The 19336-nt window shown below is 39.8% G+C and overlaps 1 protein-coding gene across 10 annotated transcripts in view; it reads right to left on the bottom strand.

Moving 5' to 3' along the window:
- Positions 1 to 19336, bottom strand: part of EBF1 (EBF transcription factor 1) — a gene marked incomplete at both ends in the record, with an annotated part of 260911 nt that overhangs the window by 53855 nt on the left and 187720 nt on the right. For 6 of the 10 annotated variants that reach the window (XM_079542504.1, XM_079542500.1, XM_079542506.1 and 3 more), the window contains 2 exons: positions 6999 to 7125; positions 14716 to 14846. In XM_079542504.1, the coding sequence (XP_079398630.1) occupies positions 6999 to 7125; positions 14716 to 14846 (258 nt within the window). Of the gene's footprint in view, positions 1 to 6998; positions 7126 to 14715; positions 14850 to 19336 lie in introns of all 10 variants that reach the window. The other 4 variants (XM_079542503.1, XM_079542505.1, XM_079542499.1 and 1 more) reach the window with 1 other exon arrangement.

The raw sequence follows: 19336 nt of genomic DNA, 5'->3' as shown, positions 1-19336 counted from the left end.
TTCATTGGGTTAAGGTTCCAAGGGTCTAGAGGGTTGCATGCCAATTGCTGGATTCCTTATAAACTCTAGTTTATACCTTTATCGTTAATAGCTTTCTAATCCTTTACCACAAATTTATAGTTTAGAAATGGCAACACATCTTAAAGATTAAAGGTAGGTGACAAACAGTTCATGTCCTTTAATAATCAAATCACACAGCTTAGATTGGGGGCTTATCAGGCTTTTTCCTACTCTATGGTTTCATAGGTAGGGAATACTTTATATCCCTATTACATGAATGATGAATGGGACCATTGGTTATGGGCTGTTATTTGCTTGGCTGTAGTCAATATGTTTTCTTTGGACAGGGACCTCAGTGATTTATTTCTCTTTTGGCCTTATCACTTATTAACTCAGGGCAGACAGAAAAAGCCAAGGTTGTGAATAAGGACTAGTGCCCATTTAGACTTCCAATATCAGAGAAAATATTCTTTTTAATGATCCAGCTACCCTTTGCTGCGTACACTCTGATTGCACTTCCCTCTAACTAGAAAATAAAGGTCATATTTCTTGGAAAGTGTATACATAAAATATGCAAAATAATATGTTTCCTTCACAGCCAGCTTTATTCTGACGGTTGCTGTAATTGCTTTCATTTTGCAGCTGTCCTACAGGTACACTGCACACTTTTAGTGATTGTTTCTTGCAGTGTGTTATGGTGCTGCCAGTGTTTAAGAAACACCAAAGATATGCGGGTTCTGTGTTCCTATTAGCATACAAAAGGGATTTTCCAGTCTACCTTCACCGCCTCCCCTCTGTCTGATAATACTCTTTTCCCTGCAATCAATTCTGATTCCTCCCAGCTTCCTTTCCTCAATTTCTGAAAACGAAACCAACAACCTTTCCTAATAATATTCTCAATATTCTACCCTGCCAACAGTCCACACTTCACCGTACACATACCAACAAACAGTAAAAAGCTGCCTCTGCAGCAACTTTCACACCAACTCCACGACTAAATAACAAATGTTAAGTTCTTGCACCAAAACAAGTGCAACTATTTATGAGTTTATTTACAGGAGCAGACAAGGTAGTAGCACAGGCTCAGCGGAGCAGCTAAGTTAATGGATTGGAACTCAGAAAGGGCTGAGTTCAACCTTAAATTCAGCTAGGGATTTCCTGAGGACAACTTCCTCTTTCCATGGCAGGTCATTTCTAAGATCAGACAACTTGTGTGGGTGCATGGTGAACCCAGACCTTCAGCGCTTAAAGAAAACCCTTATAGTGGCAGAAAGCCAGGAGCATCGTGCAACTTCAGTCCAATGGCAGGTCTGCACCTGAGCTCTGCACACCATTCAATGCCTACCATGTTCCCATGGAAAGCGCTGGCTCTTCTCTAGCACTCTGTGACTATTTAGCTCCGGGATATCTGATACTTTTTATTCTAACACACCTCTTTTCTATTTATCAGTGAAGGGCAGTTAAAACTGCTGTTAAAAACAAATGGCATTCATTTCCTAGCTTCTGGCCACTTTTCTAGAGAACTGATTTGTTCTGTATTTCAATTCAGATTAACGGTCATCATATCTTTGAGGATGAAGAATTTTAGAAACATATCAGGATAAAATCCAAGACAGTGCAGAGATACTGGCTTTTCTATTTATTTTTATTGTTCTGTTGATGGTGGCCTTCTCTCCTCATATATACTAATCTGCTACTTAAGTGCTCATGATTTAATAATAAACACATGGGGCATTGTAAAACTAATGAGCTTGTGTATTACTGATGTTGAGAATTACTGTCACTAGGCTTTTACATACAAGATACACAGCTATGGCCAAGGTTAGCTGGTGTAAGGGTCAAGCCCACCCACTAACAAGGCTCCAGAGAGGCTCCAGGAATCTCTTGACAGCCAGTCTGTCTCTTACCAACTATTTTTTCAATCTACAAACTCCAGAACTCTCCATTCTGAAAGCTGATTACTTCATTGATTATGCATCTTTTGAACCTTGGTGTCTTGATAGCAGAAAATTTTCTTTGCAAAGGAATCGCTGGAGCTTACTGGACTGGAAACTTTAGGGATAAGGTATAAGTGGTTCCAATTCTGAGCAGATCTGTGAACATGACCTAGACCTTTGCTTCTGTGGTCACAGACTGAAATTATTAATGGCAATGAGTAGTTTTTGGTCTCTTACCTTTAATCATTGAATCACAGAATATCCTGAGTTGGAAGGGACCCAATAAGGATCATCAAATCCAACTCTTGGAGGTATTTGACTTTAGAAATGAAGAGAATGATTTTCATTAACAACTACCCCCACACTTGAGTAAATTAAACCATCTAAAGAGAAAAAAAGCCAAAAACATAAAGCCACCAAAAAAATCTGCTTTCGAAAATGTTACTCAAATCATCCGTGAACTGCAAGGCTCTTCCTGTTTGTACACAAACTCAACTGCTTTTGGAAGTAAGTAAAGGGTGAGATGTGGATGGAGCAGGAATTTTTCCTCATGAGGCTATCTCTTCTTTGTAACAACTGGGGGAGTGAAAAGTTCTCCGAGAAGCCCTGAGACATTCCAGAGAAAGAGGTGGTTTCCCAGAAATTCTGCAAAGCCCCGGCCTGCACACAGCCAGCATTTCTACACCGCTCTACACACAATAGCCAAAAAGTGCAATGCAAATATGAGCAGCCTCTCCAGTGTTCCACTAGGAGTTTGCCTTCATTACAATTACTGCAGTTGGATTAGATGATCTTGGAAGGTCCCTTCCGACTGAACTACTCTATTCTGCTCCAGAAGATTGGCACTCAACACCTCAGTCAGTCACACTGCTCAGCAAGCCCTGTCTGATAGAGTCTATGATGCTGACTCTACGCTCCCCATTACTGTTAGCAGCACTTCTGGAGTCGTACCACATCCAATCACGTGCTGTCAACACACAACGGTCTCCAAGCAAGACTAATACAAAGGAAAAACATTCCTAAATTCCAATCCACACCCAACCATATAACCAATTTGCAAGATAATAATAATAAAAAATCAGTATTTGGGGTAGCAACCACCACGGATCTGAATTAGCCACATGTTCATAGCTTAGTACAAAGCCACGTACTTCTGGCCCCCTACTAATCTGCTGCTCTAGTTTGGGAACAAAAGCACAAAACCTTAAATGGAGCAGGTGGTGGCACATAGTTCATTTTTGGATGTACCATAAGTGGAATATCTTTTCCAACACGTGGTGAGCACAACTGTTCACTTACGCACTGCAGTCCCACTCAGACCACACAGTTTGGTACTACCATGCACAGCAAAATTCATCCATGAAAATGACACTGTCCACGATGTCCATCATAAATAAATAAATACCAAGCACCAAAAATCTCAACGGCCTGGCCAGGTGTCAAAAAACGGTGTCAATTCTCATCCCTTAATTCAACCATATATTCTCTGAGTTGCCTTGACAAACTACCTAGGGATATGTATCCATAATGGCTTCTTCATTTATCTTAGTTTTTCCAGTCCTAAAATAAATTAGTGGCACATAATTCCTAAGTTGTGACATGACGCAGAATACATTTGCTGCTCTTCAGTGTCTGAAGAGATTTACAGGTAAAGGATTCCCCAAGGAAACACTGACCAGCATGGTGCTTCACTGGCTCTTATACTTCTGGGTGCAGTATGACTTTTCAATATAATTCCGAAGTGAACACAGAGGTAAAATGTATTCATATTTCTGTATTTCTAATAATGTTCTCTCTGGAATGTCAAAGCTCAAAATTTAAGAAATAACTGCTCTGCATGTGCATGCTAATACACTGCTTTGCAGATGGGAAATAGAAAAGTCTTCTTGTAAAGCACAGAGCTACACTGGTATATTTCTTCCAGAAATAATTACAAAATCCAGGATTTCTCTGTATATATGTGACTTTGATTCTTAGATGGCACATGGACTACTTAGAGATCACGTTACTAAGTTAGTTGCAGTTAATGGGGAAAAAAGGGCTAAAATTAATGGGTCACTAGGTATTTTCTTCTGAGAACTTAAGTACTTAACAGTAAGAAAAAAACAGTTTACAGCCAGGTGGCTTGAGGGGATATTTTGTTGAACGCTGATTAAAAATAATTTCTTCTAAATGAGACCTGACCACAAAATGGGTCCATTAACGAGCAGGGACATTCTCACCAGAAAGGAAACTACGCTTGATCGACTCCTGCACCGCCCACAAACCCCAGGTCTTTTTCTCTCTCTCACACACACTCTCCTTTTTTATTTTTTCCTTCTTCTCCTCTCCCCTTTTCTTGTTCTTAATAGCAGAGTAAATAAGCAGCAAGTGATGCCGAAATGTTTTCGGCCAAAAACAGAGGCCAAACTCCTCTGAGAAAACATTTGGCCTCTGTGGTTTTGTAATATGTTCCAGAACACTGAGTTCACTGAAGAACATTGTGAAAAACTCCCATCGGCTGCAGTGATGCTGGGGAATGTTACTGCATCCCAACTTCCAATTGGTCCATTTCCTGCAGGCCTTGTTAAAAAAAAAAGAAAAAAAAAAAAAAAGGAAAAAAAAGAAAAAAAAATAGTGCTATGTGGGAGTTAAAACAAGTTCTCATGGGAAAAATGAATGGTAAGAAATTCTAGCTTTAAAAGAAACAGCTAATCTGCTAGTTTGATTGTTCTTCAAAACTTACAATGAACCAATAATCCTAATTAAAAACACTTGGCCTAGTTCTCTAAAGCATCATAGCTTTTTCTATGCTTCGTTTGTACACACCATAGACTATTAGTTTTTTTCTAGTGCTCACTAACAAAGTGCTGACTTTGTTGGGATGGCTGAGCTAATTTCGTGAACTCAGTGTGAAACCTTAGCTAAACAAAATTGTGGTAATTTTCCTTAATTTGTAGAAGTGATTGGAGTGCAAACAAAATTTTCCTCTTGGGTCAATCCTATAATTTTCAATTAACTAAAACTAATCGGCAGGCGTGTACTGAACCTGCATTTTGTTTAAAGGGCTGGAAGGCACTTCTGAAGGTCAGGATGCGTTAATTGTTTTTATTTTAGTTTCATTTAGTCCTTTAAAAAAAAAAGACACATTTAAGATCAGGCTGCCTGTGAAAGGATTGAAAAGATGCAAATTGTGGGAGGTACCATTTCAGTCACAACAGCATTTCCATATCCACCCCCACTCCATAAAAGCTGCGTAAGTACGAGAATTGTCCGTAGACTGGATCACCTTTGATTCTGTCATTGTTGTTTAGTATTTCGTAACTTTTGTTTATTGAATGAAAAATCATGTGTTTCGAACACTAACCTGAAAAGGCATATATGGAAATACTTTCCCTACTGGGACAACTTATTTCCACATTCAACCATCTGCTTTTGGGCAAGCAGGCTAAACTGCCATTCTTCTTTCTCCTAGAAAAGCTATATAACAGTGATCTGAAAAGAAAAACAAAATGGGTCCGAGCCATTTTACCATTTAAATTGCATAAAGAAGTCCCCATAAATTTCCTTGTATAGTCGAGAAGGGTCAGGTTTCCTCCCTGTCTCTCACTTCGCATGCACACTTTCCATTTCACTGGCCAAACTGCAGCCAGCCCAGTGGCTTACCAACAAGCAGGAGAGCACAGCTTACTGTACGAAGTCAGGAAGGGAAAGGATTCACAGTGAAACTGTCCAGAGCTCCGGCTGACACCTTCATGTGGTGCACACTGCCAGTTTGCACCAGCTGGCAATTTCACCCTTTTCCTTTTTCTTTTGTTCCAGCACATTCAAACCCTAAGTAACTTTATGGTATGATGCATTATTGTTCAATGTATGAACTTCCCACACACTGTTGAAATCATATCACTCACAAAGAACACACAGCAAAGTCTGCTGCTTAGTGAATGAGGCAATAGGTGAATACTAAGTCCCACAAAAAAACAAAATACAACAACAAAAAAAAAAAACAGCACATAATCCCAAACAGAGAAGAGAGCATTTGCAAGAAGAAAGCTTTATATATCACCTTTGTTCAACTTGCACTGTGTTAAAGAAATCTAATGAGAGCTTTGTTAATCAGAGCACAGAAGTCCATCCTCTGCCTTGAGCTCCTGGGTGTACACTCCCAGCTGGATAAATGTATGTGCCCGGTGTAATTCAGAATGATCCATAATATGTACTTATGTGGTGTATTATTCTTAAAGTTTGAGGTGCAGTCAAGGATGAGGCAAGGAATTGCACTGGATTGTGATGACGTTCTTCTAGCAAACAGTTACAGAAGCAGCAGCCCTGTCTGCACTATGGCTCAAACAACAAACACATCCAAACCTGGAGCAAGTTGTTAATTCTCAAAGCATGCATAGCTTCCAAGGAATCAAAGATACAAGTGTTTGTTTGTTTGCTTTAAAAGGTAGGCTGCTACTTGGTTTATTTCCCATGCCATCTATATTACTGCTGAGAGTGATTTAACATCTACATTACCGTAATGTCATAGCAGTTTTGTCAATACCTCTTCAGGCCAGAGCACCCTTCTCAGTGGTCTCAGTATGGGATGCCAGCCCAAAACACAGCAAGTCATTATGTCTGAAGCACTGACTGGGGTGAAAGCCACATGGCCCCCACAGAAGCCAGAAGCGAGTATGTTATAAGGAAATGGGAAGGCAAACAGGCTGTGCTTTCAACACTTGCTGGGCCCTGGTACAACATGAGATGCAGATTTTTAGCAAGACTATTTCTTGGAAAGCAGGTTTGTGAACACACTGTGTGTCTGGCTCATTTCACACCTGTAGCTCCCAGGTAAAGAGATGCCCTACAGCGAGGACCAACAAGCAAACAAACATCCCACACTGGCATGCCTTCTGATTCATCTCTATATTCCTCCATTTCAGAAATTCAACTTTATATTGGTATCTTCAATGACGTGCTCAGCCCAAATAATAAAATGTGGTACAGCTTTTAATGATGAAAGCTGAAGCCCTAGTGAGCATGATACATTGCCTGCCCTATTTCTCCACATTATATCTGGCACTAAAGTATCCTTACCTGTGTAAATGAATCTTCCAGGCGTTCCCTTGCAAAACTGCTTAGACTTGTAGGACAATGTGACTTCTACAACCCCTGGGATATGTCGGGGAGGTGTCTGTACGCGGATGGCATGAGGAGTAATCAGCTAGAGGAAAACATTGAGAAAAGAGGGGGGTGGGGGGGAAAGCACTGTTAGATGCTGAACACTTCTTTAATAACACTTTCCTCTGAGATCACAGTAAACAAGCTTTGAAACATGTAATTAACCTGTCAATGTTTGAATACAGTCACAATGTAACCGACACAAAAGCCAGAGACTACAATATTTACAAGCATTTTCCCTTCTCATCCAAAGCAACATTATTTCTGTTTTCATACATGGCAGATGCTCGCTTCCTAGAACAAGCATTAGCCCTGGTTTAATGCAACAGCTTTAGCTTACACCAGCAAGATGCTCACATTTGCTCAGGTGAACTCTGGGGTCATGACAGTGTCCAGCAAACCTAACTGATAAATGATGCATGGTTCTGCATGTGACGTCCCTTCAGCTGAGATTGGCTGCCCAGTGCAAGCCCAGGCAGGCTTTTAAAACTGGTCCCCAGCTGACATCTGTACACTGCAAAAGCACCATGTGCTGCAGTTTTAATTAGAGACTCTTTCCTATTCATTTTCTGGAGGCATAACTGATTACCGCAGAAATGCAAAGTTGGGTTTCTGAAGTATGCAGGGTGTTTCCTTGCAACTGATCAAAGCCCTCAAAAGAGGTGTACCAAATATAACCATTTATCCATTTGTTCCAGTTTGCATCTACTGACACAGTGGCTGACACTGATACTGTGGCTGACACACCTCTGAGAGGTCTCCTCTACGTGCAGGTAATAAATAGGAAACTTAACTTCCTTGCTAAGAGGATTAGTGCTCTTGTACTCCACACAGAAAGATGGGACAGTGCTTCTCATCCTGGACTCTGTTAGGATTATTGGCTGGATTTAAAACACAGTCCTTGAAAATAATATTAGAACCATTCAGGAGTTCACTAGTTTCTTGCACTTTAACTCAAAATTTTTGCTATGTTCAGAAGCTACAGAATTGCTCTCCCCATCACTGAAATGTCATTTTCTCACTCATTCTGCCACCTCAGGCAGGAGAAGTAAAAAAGGTACATAGAAAAAGTGCCATGACTGTATCCAGCAAACAAGATACAGCTCTGGCACATGCACTACCCTACTCTTGGGCACCTTAAAACACAACCAACCAGGCCCACAACCACCCCTGTCAGTGATCAAAGCCACAGGTACCCTAAGCAGACAATAACTCAGAGCTGTCAGCTGACTTACATCCTGGATTAGGGAATACAATTTAATGCCTTTTTTTTTTTTTAATTTTTATTTTTTTTAATAAAAGCTGACTTAGACTTTATTTTTTACCAGGAATGAAGTATTTCAAAATCACAGTGAGATCCTATAAAAAAATTAGGCTTCTAAGCAGGTCATCGTTTAGGGCACAGGACTGTTGCTCCAAGCATGTATCACAAACTGCCAACAAAGCTAAAATTCCCAAATAAAGCAGTCTGTAAAAACACAAAACAAAACAAAACAAAAAAAAACAAAGAAGGAGAGGAATGTCTGCCTCAGAGCCATCTGTGTTACTGCAGGAAATGGCATTCACAGTAGGAAGTTCTCCATATTTAAAATAAGAAAATTAGTATTAGATCAAGTTGAAGATTAAAAACAACACTACCAGCATCAAATATTCCAAACGTTATTCAGTTCCACATAAATCATAGGATCAGCTCCCAACCCATGTCATTTTAGAAATGATCACATAAGAATCAATGTTCTTGTCTGAGAGCTCCAAAGAGATCTTTGAAATTACATGATTTAGAAACTTACTTATTTTTGAAAGGAACATGCCTTTTTCTCCAAATTACTCACTCTATCTACTGGTCAAAACAAACAAACAACTCTGAGGATCCCTTCTACTTAAACTGAGTTGCCTTAAAATTGAGCTGACCAAAGTCACAAACTCTAGGCTAATGCTCTACATGCCCTCGATCGTCAGCAGAAACACAACAATAATTTCCTTCCATGGTTGTAGACACCTCTCAGTTAGCATAAGCTGCTCCCTGGAAGTATCTACCTTTCTCCAGTTAACCAAGGTGACAAATTTAGATGCTTAACTGTAGGCAGCCAAGCACAGCTGAGACAAATTCCACCCTCAGGTAGTTGTAGTCAGCTGGGTGGACTGGCAAGGTGAGAAAAAATTCATGACATTTTCAGAGGAAAAAATGATTGTAAATACAGCCAAGGATTTTAATAGTGAAGGTTAACGTGCTACTCTTACTGCACCAGTGTGTGCCCCTCACCCCCATTCTGGCATGAGCTATACAGGCAGCTTCTGGTTGTATCTTTGAATTTCCCAACATTTACTGGTCTGTCACCACTTTAATGTTCTTTAAACATAATTTGTGGCATTTTCCAATACTCATCTTCACTGGTTCCCAAGAAATGTCTGACCTATTTATGGTCCATTGTTACAGAGAGCTGGGGAGAGTTAAGCAAGTTTCCTGGTTTGTTCTCCACAAACAGTTTGGTTTTCCTTTGTGCTCTGAAGTAAATAAGTTTAACTGTGTTTAAAACCACAAATATACAATACTGTCTCCCACACATTCCCAAAGGGTGAACATTATGTCTAAAGTTATATGGTTTAGGATAATCAGTATATATTTTATTCCTCTCTTCTCTGGAACTGAAGTCTGGAAGATGTATGTGGAGAATACACGTTCCTCTTCCTTTAGCTTTTTCTCCTTACCTCTACCACTGACCACTATCAGGAATGCAGCACTGAGCTAGAAGTACCTGACCTTCTGGGTCAAATTTGGTTCTCATGCCCACAGAAAGGGAACTAGCTAACTTGGTTACATACCAGTATTCCCCTATATTGTTGCTGGCTCAAGAAATTGTATTTCAGAGACAAAAAATGTCATTACACTTAGAAACCTGTCCTCCGAATCCACCTCTGTTCTTGAACTCTGGTTCCCCAACACCATCAGGGTACCATCCTGAATTTGTTTTGCTGTCAGTGTGATTCACAGGTGCTGCATGGATCTGGGTGCACAGCCAGAGCAAATCTACCCCTAAATCTCAACTACTCCAGAACTGTGGCATATTTTTCTGTTGAAGTGCTGACCTGTGGTGTGATCAGGGGAACTCCCACATTTTGCTAGCACATTTTCTCCTCTTACACTGACACACATTATACTTTTTTCAATGCACAGTCTGCCTAATATTTGCACGCAAAGCACCTGGAAGAGGTAAGCTATTAGAATCGGGTGATCTTGAACATAAAGATGCCATTTCTGGAGCCCTCCGAGACCCAAAGTGTTGAACTTCTTGAGAAACATCATTGTATGTTCACCCCATTGCTTTCATAGACATCTGCCATTGTCCACTGCCAAATACAATACACAGAGAAGATAAACCACCCAGTGTGGGCATTATGATGCTCTAACCTCAGGTGGAAACACATATTGCATTAACAGACAACACAACACCTAACATGACATGAAATAAGAATCTGTAAGAAAGAATTACCTACATTTCTGAGCATGTGTTTAGATGTAAACCCTGAGCAATGCACTAACTTGTGACTTGGAGATGAACCAAGCAGCCAGAATCCCAAATCCAACTTCCTTTCCTGATCCAATAGTTGGTAAATTGAGATCTGGAGTTGGACAAAAACTACCAACTGCACCCTTCTCCCAAGGGGTTTTCAAGTGAATTGGTTTGGTACTTGGCATCTCTACTAGATGTTTTATATAAACTCTTACTTGTTCTAACCCGAGTTAGAGATATTCAGAATGGACGGAGGTGCATGTCCTTCAAAATCTGAAACACATTTAGTTTGTGTACAACAAGCCTCTTTCTGTGGTTTGCTAATATATTCTAGACATTCTTCTGTGATACAGCACCATTTCACACTCTTCAGAGTGCCAGGTTACTTTCTTTTTTTGAAAAGTGACATTTAATAAGAAGATGTCATTAATCTGAGTCACTAGTTTATTTCTGCGTGCTTGAGCTCTGGTTTGTGGTTGGGGAAATGGTGACAATCGGTCATAAATTTAACTTGGACTCTGTGTGAAGAGGACTATTAGGACAGGAATTACAGAAAAAAAAATCCAACAAACTGAAGGTAATGAATGGCTTGCAGGAGGAATGGGACCCTTAAGGTATCTATTTTCAAAAGTGACCAGTGGCTTCGCGTGCCTCAGTACTGGGTATCCAGATGCTGATTAATATGCCTTGGCTTTCAGAATGAGGGTGCCTACTCATTTTTTAAAAATGAGTCAGACCTCCAAAATAAGCACTCAAAAAGAGAGACTTCCAAAATCAATAATAAACATGAAAAGCAAAACAAAAAACTGTGTCACAGAATTTGATTCAGCAGCACTAAAAAAAATGAAGCTCTGTTTTTGTGCTGTACAAAGGCAAAAGAGCTGATGTTTCAGTGCTTCATCTTCTCTTAATATAAAAGAAAGAAGTTGTTTCCAGCTGACTCTGTGCAGCTGGAGGAATGTTCTTGGCAGGAAAATGTTTGAAGAAATAGCTCATTTTAAGCAAATATTGTGGAATATTTATAAGAAACTAATTTTGTCTTCACAATCATGTGTGCTTGCTCTGAAACTCGACTCCTGGAATTATGGTCCCCCAATAACAGGATTTTATCAGCAGCTCAGATTTGGGATATTTGCAGCAATGTGCAGTGCTGGGTAAAAAACTAAATAACAAATCCTCCTGTTTGTGGACTGGGCAAACAGAAAGGCAGAGTCTATCTGGCAAACAGACTATTTGCTGGGAGTTGTCTGTTCAGATTCAGCATGCGAACACGATATACCAATGCTGTTTCCCTGCCAGTTCTGAAAGTCCCTTGAAAAAAAAAGACATCAGATGGCTCATTTTCCTGTATTCTAAAAATATCAAGGGCTCTTAAAGTCATTTTTATAAAGTAATATGGAAGTTAAGGATTAATTGAACCCACTGGCTTAGGGTATCTGCATTTCTGCACAAAATTAATGTGACAAATTAAGTTTTTATTTAGTTCTCCCTGGCTGAGAAAGGTTGTAATTATGTTAGAGTGTTTACAGCTAAAATATATGTTTAAATAATAAATACGTGTTTCAGAAACCATTTTAAACCTCCTTTTTAAACAGTGTACTCCATTTCAAGCATATAAATATTTCAATTACAAAACTTGAATACATGTAAAATAAATTAAAAATATATTATTTACACTTCAAATTATTTATAACGTATGCTGCTTGACATCAACAAACACACCCTTAAAGTGAACGATATTTTTTGGTTTTTAGCTTTGCTTCTCAACAGTGGTAGGATTTATACTTTAAATATCCATGCATCTCAGGTACTTACATGGGTTTTGCTATAATAAAATCCAAGCAATATAGGACCTTTATGATAATTATCTTCCCAGCACCTCTCTGAAGAAGGTGACTAATCTTATTACGATGTTGGAGAAAGGGAATTGAACTTTAAGCAGATTATGTGATTTGCCCAAGGTCCTATGCAAAGTCTGTGGCAAAATGATACTTAATTTCGACTGCATCCTCCAAACCACCCGCAATTGCAATTTGAAGTGATACTGGACAAATCCATGTGAACACACTTCACAATGCTCACTCTTTTCCTTTAGTTTCCTCCTGTCTAGTTTTGGTTTAGATTTTATGCAGCCCAGTTAAAACCATGTGTTCTTTGGATGCATGAAACAACAGGGAGAAATCAAGAATTCTTGTTGAATTCAATTACAAAATAAGCTGTTCGAAAGCAGGTCCGTCTGGCAGCTTGGGATGGACCTGCTCCAGGTTTAAAATCATACCGATATTCAGAAAATGGGTAGTTCAAGTCTACACTACTAAAGTAAAGCAAAAATATTCTTCCTGAGCACTGAAATATGCCAGACATTTTTAGACGTGGGAAGGCAAATGAAAGAACTTGTTTTGTATTTCGTATGTGGTTGGTATGAGTAATTTCAATTATTTATACATCAATATCACTTAGGGGTTATTTAGACAGCTGATGCCTTTCTGCACTTGTTGACCATGTTTGTCTGCTTCTTTTAGAAATAATTTCTTTTCCCCTATAGAATTTTCTATCGTTCTCATGGGTCATGAAACTGAGAACTAATTCTTTAAGGGAGAGATAGTGGAATAGTTTTGACTCAAAGCTGACTTGCAGCCCGTTACAGCATTCACAGCAACAGACTGACTTTGATCTGGGCCCCATCTATAGCGTTATTAATTTTATGACAAGGATTTCTAAGCATCATCAACAATGTTTTGACCGGCACTCACTCACCTGAGGTTAGGATTTGCCAATTAATGGCTTCCACTAATAAACAGAATCAAGATTTGCCAATTAATGGCTTCCACTAATAAACAGAATCAAGATTTATAACGAAAGATCCAATTCTGCAGTACCAAAACCAGAGCAATTTCCTCCCAGCCTCTTCACCTTTCCTTTTAAAATGTCTGTAGCCGTAATGGCTTCAATCCTTACACACAAAATGCTTACACTGGACCCAAGGGGCACTTTCATGATCACATGAGGGTTTCAGAATAGGGCTCATTTAAAATATCTCCTTTTCTGCAATGCCCTTTCATCCACACTTGTCCTCAAGTTGAAGAATGAGATAGAGGGAACCATGAAGCCCATGAAGGACATTAGAGGATACTCTTCGTATGGAATAAACACTGCTGTATGTGCAATAGAATCAGTAGGGAGAATGCACTGGATATTAATTAAGCTATAATACTGATTTAATATCTATAAGATACAAGGCAAAGGATCAGAAGCTCCTCATGTCACTAGGCAAGAATTGTTCAGTCAGTTTGGAAAGGCAGGTCTGTCTCTTAGCTTGTTTATTCCAGTACTACACTCCTAAAAAAATATATATTTTTTAAATTAAAACTTCCAATATTCTTTCAGAAAGCCATATAGGCAAAACTTAAACCTTTCCTTTGAGCTGCCATCCCACACCAGTGAGGCCAGTGGGAACTCTGCCCATGAAAGTGGCTATTTGGGTGATGCTACCTGGGACTTGACATTCCACAGACTTATGAGGACTATCAGACTCCATATCTAATATTGTGCCTGGAAAAGAGAAGACTTAAGTAGCTAGGAGAAGCAGCAACAGTAAAAATGGATGAGAAACAAAGAAAGGAAGGTTTACTCAAGTTATAGAGGACCTGATGGACAATAAGGCTGTATTTTTCATGCGGACACAACAATGAATGTACACTTTCAGCACATGCCATTCAGAGGTGCTGAATTTCTGCAATCTCCACTCAGTTGAGCTGCAGCTACAAGCAGCCAGATTCCCTGGAATGCAGGATCACTTAAACGTTTGTTTCCTGTGGGCCTCTAGCTATTGTAGTGCAAAATGCAGAATTATTCACACAGACATTTATCCTTTCCTTTTCTTGAGGGAAAAAAAAAAAGACACTGAACTAAATTCTGAGCCAGCGAGAGGGGATGCAAATCCCCTGGTTATAATGTAGTTCTGCCACAGGTGCATTTGACTAATTATTTACATAAAATTGAATGAGGAAACGATTCATATCTAAGCATTTGTTGCTGACTTAGCATGTGGCATAGAAAAAGGACAGGAGAGCTGTAAGCTAGACAAAGCTATCAGACATTACCGTTCAGACAACACCTACCTCACTCCAAACCAGCATGGTGCCGAAGATGACCTGTAACCCATCAAAGAAATTGTCTCCTATGATGATGACAGTGGCACCTCCTGTAGTCCATCCTTCACTTGGACTGATGGCTTTGATACATGGTGTAGCTGCTTTTCAACACACATGAAAAAGAGAAGTATTCTGCTGTTAGAACCAGATTTTAATGATGGAAGAATTGAGAAAAATCAAATAAAAAGAGCTTTCATTTTTCCCCCCTTGGTAACACAAAGATTTCAGCAATTGTGTTCTTTTTAGTACATTTCCATGACCTCCAGCTTCCAATCTTTGGAAGCTATTTTTATTTTTAATTAATTTGTTTGGGTTTGTTATCCACATTGAAAAAAATAATAACTTTCATAAGCCTAGAAAAAGGTAATATATTTTATATATAAATATAGATAGATAAATAATAGATCACAGCATGATGAGCAGAGACCAACTGGAAGTTAGAACAAATCTCTACTTTTTTTGTACAAGAAATGCAGAATGCCTGAATTAATAAAACAATCTTCAGTGAGCTCGGTTTATTATCCATCATAACCTAAATTAATCAAGGAAACTCCCAGAAACACTATGGAAAATATTGGCTGAAAAAACCACCAAAGGGTGTAACCCTCACCATTTCTTTACGTTGTCTGCAATCAGATCCAGGTTGTTCTGGTATTAAACCACCCTGCCCTGCATAATGCTTTAGCAACTACAGAAAAAACTTCACAAAGCCAGAAACCACCATCCTGCCACCTCGTCACTCCACTTATGTTGTGTCTACTGGGTAATTAAGAAGTGTGTGCAATGCATTTCGCCTTATTCATACAGTCTGTCACCACTTTCATGAGCCACTTTCTTGGCAACACATGTACTAAGTGCCTCCTGAGGGGATGTTGAAAACTCAAGCAGAACTTAAAGGAGAAAGCTCAAATCTAGGTGTAAGATCATCTGTATTAAGACTATGAAAGCTGAAGCACTGTCAGCTTTATATACTGGTGGGGTAGGGCAATAAAAACATCCACGGGCTGATTCTCCTCCTCTGCAGTACTGGAGTACATCAGAATTTAACTGTTTTGAGCCCAACGGAATAACACTATTGTAAAAACAACCTGAGCAGGCCAAAAAGCACTGGGTAACTCTCAGCTGTTGAGTCTCAGGGTGGCTGTATAGGTTGATGAAAACAAACGACTCCAACTCAAATGCTACCTACTTCTCCTTGCTAAAATACAGGAGAGAGAATTATGATGCCACATCCTTAGATACTAAAAGTAAAACTTAGATACTAAAAGTAAAAAGAGCATCTGAACAATTTCATTAGCCACAAGAAAGATACCTTAAGGAGCAGCAAAACTCCACCAGTCAGCCTCTGTGCTGGAAAGACACATTTTTCCTTTTGATGTGAACCACTCCTGAGCTCAGAGAAGAGGCTGGCTCCATGAAAAGTACAAGAGAGGTTGCCATTGCCTGCACTACAGCTACAGTGTCATTCGGGTGTCCATCAACACAGCTTCATTAGTTGTGCATATATCTGCACATAAACCTCTTCTTGTAAGTTGCTGGCACTTGGCTGTCCACTGCCATTTGGTCAAAAGGCTTGTTTGGTTTGTAATGCTGAATATTTGCTGAAATACTCAAGGGAGAGCTTTCATAAACTTATTAAAGAAGGATATAGTAGGAAAACAGGAGGTATGAAAGTCACCTGCATATTAACACAATCCAAGATAGAACCCTTGCACCCATGAATTACTTAACATTGCTGAGTGGTGGCACAGCCCCTGCCCTGCTTCGCTTTAAACATAAGGACAGTAAATTCATTAATTCACAGGAGCATGCCTTAAAGTGCTCCAGACATAAAGTGCTAAAGAGACACTGTGCATCTTTATGGTTATCTAGTGGGGTTCCACTTGGTTGGAGTTAATGCCTTCCTTCATCCCCTGGGCAGGACAGGCAGCATGAGAGGGAGCTGGGAAGGGAGCTGGTGAGTCACCCTCAGTAGTGTTACTGTGGGCTCCGCTGCAGACTTGCACCACCAGTGATGGAGAGCATTCATGGTGAGCAAACAGACCCTGTTCCCACCTACAAAAGGTTCTAAGCGTCAGGCACAAAGTTTTCCACTACTTCAGCTGGTGGGGATGCCAGCACCAGTGAAAAACACAAACACACACATGCTGAAAAAAAATCATTACTCTGCTTCAAACTTGGCAGAGCACAGCCATTAAGTTTTACATGAGCTAACAAAAGAAACATCCTAACATTACCATCATGAAAATGCAGCGCACACACAGAGGTAACTTCAATATGTTTAATTTGGATTCAAGTTACTTGCATAAAAATGTGCATAAAACCATTGCAAAGTCCAAAACCAAATGCTTTCCTTTCAGCCGAGCTCATAGCAATGGCTCACAATGAAAGCAGCTTTTCAAAATGCCATCTAGCCCTTTCACAGAACCAAACCTTTTCATAAATAAAAAATAAAATCACTTCCAAATTACACCCTTTCTACTATTTCCAGTCAATTGTGGACACACACACCACCATAAAACCCAAAGATAACCATTTTCCCATGTGTTAGAGAATGAGCTACTTTTCTTTAAAGACTATAGGCAACATTTTTTTCCTAAATACCAGTGAATAAAAACTGTTTAAGACCATACCCCATTAACGGAAAACATATGCAGGCTTCAAAATTATAGAATCAATTCATCTTTAAAATGAATGCAAGACACTGTTGTGCCGTTGCCAGTCCCCACCAAAGGTCTTGCTGTTTGTCCTGTGATCTTTGCTGCAGTATCTACACTACACTCACTGCAAGGTGTAAGGCTGCATGTGCTGCTTTTTGTGTTTGATTCTCATCTTTTACAAATGTTGCACTTCGATGAATCTGCTGGCAACTGCCCAGGACATCTCCGAGGAGGAGGAAAAGTCAGGACTGGGTTTTTTTAATAAGTAAGGCAGTTCTGTATCCGCCACAGGAAAAACCTGAGGAGCAACAAGAGCACTGTGCACTGCCACAAAATGTGGTATTATTTTTCCTTGGGACCAACACAAAGAACAGTGGAACTTCCCAGCTTTCCTCACACAGCTCTGTCTTTTATCTTAAAATGCACATCTCTGTACAGATTGGAAGGGTTGCATGAAGGTGCTTCCCCACAAAGGAATCACAGAATAGAGTCATACAATCACCAAGGTTGGAAAAGACCTCCAATACCCCCTAGCCCAACCATCCACCTACCACCAATATTTCCCCACTAAACCATGTCCTTCAGTACATCATATAAATGTTTATAGAACACCTCCAAGGATGATGACTCAGCCACCACCGTGGGCAAATATAATCATAGAATCACTAAGGCTGGAAAAGACCTCTGAGATCATCTAGTCCAACCATCCACCTACCACTGATACTGCCTACTAAATCATGTCCCTAAGCCATGCTGATGGCTGCAACCCAAGGACGCCCAAGGAGACATGCTGACGGAGGCATCCAGACTGCTGCCTGTTTTTGGAGGCACAAAACATGTTTATACAATGACCACTTTGTGACAGCTGGTGTTGTTTGGAATGTTGGTCTTACTAAATTCTTTGCACTTCCCAGGCCGTTTCCACCGAGCACCAGGAAGCAGGATGGAAGAATCGGGTACCGTTTGCCAGCATCGGCAGCAGAAACATCAGGAGGATGGCAATGCTATGACCTCAGCTCTATTTATGCCTCAGGTACACACGTCTGGCCAGCACAGGCCCCCAGCTCTTCATACTTCTTCTGTTAACCATCTGGCAACTTTCAAAGCGCTGTCTGGAAGGTGTTTACTTCTGTGCAACCCTAGAAAAACAGAGCTAGGCAGAATCGTCTTTTCATTGCGGACCTCAACTTTTCTACGTTTTGTTTTGGTCACAAGAGAAATCAAAGTACAGATCATTTTAGGAACAAAGTCCCAGAACCTCCATCCAAAATTAGCTATAATGCTTTTTAACCAAGAAAAACAAAACATTTTGTTTCAAAATATTATCACATCAGATGACATTTTGTAACATTAGGGCATCATTTCTGAAATGGTGTTTTAAAAACAAATAGAAAAAAAAAAGCTACATCAAATTTGTGTTCTTCTGTAGAACAAAAAGATTTTAGTTGGGAAACCAAAACTTTACTAATGAAGATTGCACAGTAAAAGACTTCAGGCCAGTTCCAATAATGGCAATGAAGTAGAAGGATGAATAGCGTGGACAGACTGTTATTTCAAAGAAGATTATAATAAAAATTCTTATATATCAACATTAAAAAGAAAACAGAACACCAGCTGGCAGCTTGCTTAACTGGAACAAAAAGAGTTTGGTAGCCTAACTATCAGAAGAGTTTTAAACCAACTCTCTGTGGCCTGGTATTAGTCAACACATGCTTTTCAAATTCCACTGGACTAAGGAAAAACCCTTCAGACTGCAGGTGTGGACCTCGCACACCTTGTGAAGCTGATGTGGTCACATCCTCCACCCACTGCAGTGGCTCAGTGGTTATGAGCCTTAATGAGCCGCTCTCCTCCTTCACATACTATCAAGACAAATCAGTGTTAACATCCGACTTATTTTATTGCACTGCTACTTCAGTTTGAATTAA

Source organism: Tetrao urogallus (assembly GCF_951394365.1).
Source record: "Tetrao urogallus genome assembly, chromosome: 14".
Lineage (NCBI taxonomy): Eukaryota > Metazoa > Chordata > Aves > Galliformes > Phasianidae > Tetrao > Tetrao urogallus.
Note: the sequence above shows the minus strand (reverse complement) of the source record. Positions and strands in the feature narration are given on the sequence as shown.